The sequence below is a fragment of the Vigna umbellata genome, chromosome 4 (genome assembly GCF_029865625.1).
Source record: "Vigna umbellata cultivar VRB3 chromosome 4, Vumbellata_1.0, whole genome shotgun sequence".
Lineage (NCBI taxonomy): Eukaryota > Viridiplantae > Streptophyta > Magnoliopsida > Fabales > Fabaceae > Vigna > Vigna umbellata.
This window is the reverse complement of record NC_142168.1, coordinates 36,464,977-36,469,742: the sequence shown is the minus strand read 5'-3', so window position 1 is coordinate 36,469,742 and position 4,766 is coordinate 36,464,977. Positions and strand designations below refer to the sequence as shown.

General features: G+C 46.3%; 2 protein-coding genes across 2 annotated transcripts; both read right to left on the bottom strand.

Moving 5' to 3' along the window:
• Positions 1–1,697: 1,697 nt before the first annotated feature.
• On the bottom strand, positions 1,698–2,225 carry LOC148200045 (uncharacterized). Its single transcript, XM_088112828.1, has one exon. It carries the CDS (start codon positions 2,223–2,225, stop codon positions 1,698–1,700), a length of 528 nt encoding a protein of 175 aa, XP_087968954.1.
• A 415-nt stretch (positions 2,226–2,640) lies between these two features.
• On the bottom strand, positions 2,641–4,766 carry LOC148200044 (uncharacterized). Its single transcript, XM_088112827.1, has 2 exons — positions 4,305–4,766; positions 2,641–4,257 (listed from the first exon to the last, which is right to left on the bottom strand). The coding sequence occupies exons 1-2, from the start codon at positions 4,764–4,766 to the stop codon at positions 2,641–2,643; spliced, it is 2,079 nt and encodes a 692-aa protein (XP_087968953.1).

The window sequence follows — 4,766 nt, the reverse complement described above, 5'->3', positions numbered from 1 at the left end:
TATGATGAGTGCCTTTGTTGACGTTTATTTTGCCTCGTTACGTGCGTGGTCCCTAGGGATTTCATCCCTTAGTTGAATGCGTCCGGATGCTGCCTATCCGTCAACGCGATCGGGTTCTCGTGACCCTAGGAATTACATCCCTTAGTTGGAGCGTCCGGAAGCTGTCTTATCCGTCAACGCGATCAGGTTCTAGTGACCCTAGGGATTACATCCCTTAGTTGGACGCGTCCGGAAGCTGTCTTATCCGTCAACCCGATCGGGTTCTTGTGACCCTGGTGTGGAAACCTTTTCCATTGATTGGGTGCCTCAGCACGAACGGTTCTCTGTTGCCCGCTCTTGTAGTCTGTATGCAAGATATGATTATCTGCACTGTAAGACAATATCAAAAGTCCAGACCGTTCGGTGGAGATATAACTGATTGAAAGTCCTGTGATCTGCTAGATATATAATATCAAAGATATAATTGCGACCGATTGGTCGAGATGTAACTGCTTTAATGATCCGCAAGATGTATAATATCAAAGATATAATTGAGATCGATCGGTAGGATGAACTTGCCCATGCCTTAGTGCCTTGTGACCTGTATGATAATATCAAAATATATGCTAGACCGTTCGATCTTTGATTGGACATTTGAAGTATTCATATGAGGATGTGTCATAGGTATAGATGCCCCATTGTCTTGAGACCTGCAAAATAAAATGATTGTATTGTATGACATCACAGAAAAGATAAGGTGCTCGGTTGAGAATCAGCTTGGCTCTTTAGCTCTTGGTTCGCAGAAAGTTATTTTGACATTAACTTGATTAGCTATTGATAGAGTTGGTGCAGTAGAGAGTTTATGAGAAAAAGAGATAGCTAAAAGAGAGGTAATGCAGAGAATAGAGAAACGATATATTTCTCATTAACGAAAAAACCAATATATGTACAGAGTAGGATAACTGTCACAGAGTAGGATAACTGTCATTTAGACAGTTAAAGTTGTTATGTAGTTTTGTTTTACATTTTAACATTCCCCTTTAAAGCTAAACTACTCAAGGATCTAACTCCAAGTGATTTTCTCAACCTTTCAAATCTGTTTTGACGCAAGGCTTTAGTGAAAATGTCTGCGGTTTGATCATCTGGTTGCAATATACCAGTTCTAGCTTTCCTTTACTGACTTGATCTCTGAGATAATGAAACTTGGTTTCTATGTGTTTGCTTCTGCCATGGGAGATTGGATTCTTGGATAAGTTGATAGCAGATTTATTGTCCACCATTAAGTGTGTTGGTTTGCGGTGCTCAATCCTCAACTCTTGTAGAATGGCTTCCAACCATGCACACTGGCAAACAGTTTCGGCAGAAGATATATACTCTGCTTCACAAGACGAGAGCGCTACGACGTTCTGTTTCTTCGAACACCACGATATGGAAGCTCCCATTAGTTTAAACATGATAGGTTTCCAATCAAGAAACCTAATTCAACTCTCACTCTAACACACCAAGAATTGATTCAAGACTCTGTATAACCTCTCTGGTATTATTAGACAATAGAAGAATACAAGAATAGGGACAGTAATGGGAGCCTAACCTCCCCCAACAGGAATAACAGTCCTGTTCAATGTACACCAACGTTCCAAAGATCCCTTCCCCAACTAACGCTCTCTCATTTATACACATATTCCCGCCCTTGTCTAACTGTCAAAACAGTTAGAGAACTAACGTCTCCTTCTCCTCTCATATACTAATAATCTCCTATCATTATCCCCGCCTTCAACAACCTTGTCCCCAAGGTTGAACTCGGGATATTGATGCTGAATAGTTGCTGTATCTTCCCATGTAGCTCCCTCTTCACCCCCTTGTTGCCACTCCACCAAAACTTGGTGTAGTACCTCTTCGCCCTGCTGAACTTGCCTCCTGTCTAAGACCCTTATTGGCCAGAAACTCGGTCCTTCTGCTTGCAACTCTTCAGGCAACTCCTTTTCGATCCTTTTATCCCCCACGACCTTCTTTAATTGGGAAACGTGGAACACCGAATGAATCCTGGCTGTTTCTGGTAGCTTGAGTCTAAATGCCACCTGTCCCACTTGTTGTAATACTTGAAATGGACCAAAGTACCGTGCAGATAACTTTGGATGAAGACGAGTTGGCATTGAAGCTTGTCGGTGTGGTCTGATCTTTAAATAAACCCAATCGTCCACTTTTATGTCCACCTCCCTCCTTCTCTTGTTAGCTTGCTGTGTCATTAAGTCTTGGGCCCTGTTTAAATGGAATCTCAGCTGCTTAAGTGCTTCGTCACGTGTCATCAAATCTTGGGCCACCGCTTCTACAGGCGTTTCACCATTGGAACGAATCGCTCATCCCATTCCATGATTGCCTTCGTCTTCTCGCTATCCATCTCAACGCCCAGTTCTGAAATTTGGTGACCCAGGTAACAAATCTTCCTTCTCCCGAACTCACACTTTTTTTGATTTGCCACCCATCCGTTCTGCTCTAACAGTTGCAACACCATACCCAACTGCTCCAAATGATCGGCCCACGTTGGACTGTAAACGAGGATGTCATCAAAGAACACCAACACCCACCTCCTGAGATACGGCTGCAACAAGCTGTTCATAGTGCTTTGGAAAGTAGCCGGTGCATTCATGAGACCAAAGGGCATTACAAGGAACTCAAAATGGCCCTGATGCGTTCGAAACGCAGTCTTGTACACGTCCCCTTCTTCCATTCTAATCTGGTGGTACCAGACTTCAAATCGATCTTCGAAAAGTATCTTGCCCCCTTCAATTCGTCCAGTAATTCCTCAATCACAGGTATTGGAAATTTGTCTGAGACTGTAGCTTTGTTTAAAGCTCGATAATCCATGCAAAAACGCCAGCTCCCATCCTTCTTCTTCACAAGGATGACTGGACTGGAGAATGGGCTCGAACTGGGTCTGATAATCCCCGCCTTAAGCATGTCTTCTACTTGACGCTCAATCTCGCCTTTCATGAGATGCGGATATCTGTATGGGCGTACATTTATTGGATCAACACCTTCCTTCATCTGAATGCGGTGCTCCTTGCTACGTGTCGGAGGCAGCCCTTGCATGTCGCGGAATACGCGATAGTGCGTTTGTAGCAGGTTCCCCAGTTCACGCTTCTGCTCTCCCGTCAAATCAGCTCCCCACTCACGGGTCTCCTCTGTCTCCACTACGCACAGATTCCAAACCACCGCCCATGACTCAGCATCCACTACCTTCAAAAGGCTCTTTGGTTTCACCAGCTGGCGGCCTAAGGTTGGATCGCCTTTTATCTGAATCTTCGTATCTCCTACTTGATACTCCATCGTCATTTTACCCCAATTCGTTCTTACCTCTCCCAATTTTGCCAGCCATGCAACACCTAAAATCACGTTAACTCCTCCTAACTCAAACACGTAAAATTCCTCCTCCACTTCGACCCCCTCCAATTGCACCGTCACTCTTTCACAGCGTCCCTGGGTGATTTTTTTATACCCATCGCCTAAGCTTACTAAATATGTCGGTGTATCTGCCACTGGCAGCCTTAGCTCCTCCGTCAACCCTTTACTAATGTAGTTGTGACTGGCACCGCTGTCGATCAACACTACGACCTCTCTGTCACCAATTCTGCCTTTCAACTTCAGGGTCTTCGTGGACGTCAGCCCCTCTGCCGAACACGCCGAGAGCTCCATCGGCTTTTCCTCCAGGTTGATAATTCCCTCATCAACTTCTGCCTCCTCATCCTCCGCCAACAAGAGCACTCTCAAACTCCTCTCTGAGCACCGATGTCCTGGTGCGAAAGGACCTCCGCATCTAAAACACCGCCACTCTTCTTTCCTTTTTAGAAATTCCGGGTACGGCAAAGTTCTCACCGTTCGTCCTCGATTATCGCTCCCGTTCGTACTGCTCCCTCTCGGCAACGTGTTTGTCGTAACCACGTCTCTTCTCACTGGTCCTCCACCCTCTGTTCTTCCACTCTGGGTTGTCGTAGGTTTATTCGAGTCCGATCGCGTCACAATGCCCCCCGATCGTGAACCGAATGGGTTGATCTTGACCCCACCCAGGTAACTCCCCTGTGCTCTCATTATCGCGTCCTCCACGTCCCGTGCAATCCGTATCGCCTCCATTAATTCCGGTGGGTTCTGGATCCTCACTTGACCCTTCACATCTTCTCGCAATCCAGCGAGGAAGTACCCAAGTACTTGCTCCTCAGGTATACCCCTAGTCTGGGCCGTCAACACCTCAAAACTGCGAGCGAATTCTTCTACCGTACCCTCCTGCCTCAACGTAGCCAATCTCTCAAAAATTGTTCCCCTACACCCACTGCCGAAACGATCATCGCCGTCTTCAAACCGTCCAATGAACGGTTCCTTGCTTTTTCTTTCCAAAAAGTGAACCAATACGCCGCGCTTCCCTCCATACTTACGTACGCAACTTCCACCTTGTCCTCATCGTTCGTCACCTTTTGGATGTCAAAGAATCTCTCCGCTCTATTGAGCCAACTAAGAGGCTCCTCTCCCTCGAAGGTCGGTAACTCCACCTTCTTCCGCCAAGGTTTCTGTTCCATCCCTCTATCGCCAGTTCCTCCATTTTCGTTTCCTCCCACAACTCGATGTTGATTGTCGTTCACCGAGCTGTCATCCGAACTTCCCTCCGTTTGATTGCCACGCGTACCCAAAGCCTTCATAATTTGCTGTAGGTCTCGTCGTGCCGCCGCTGATTCAGCCTTCATTCCCTCCATCGTAATCTCAATGGCCTCCAATCTTGCCTCGTTATCATTCACCAT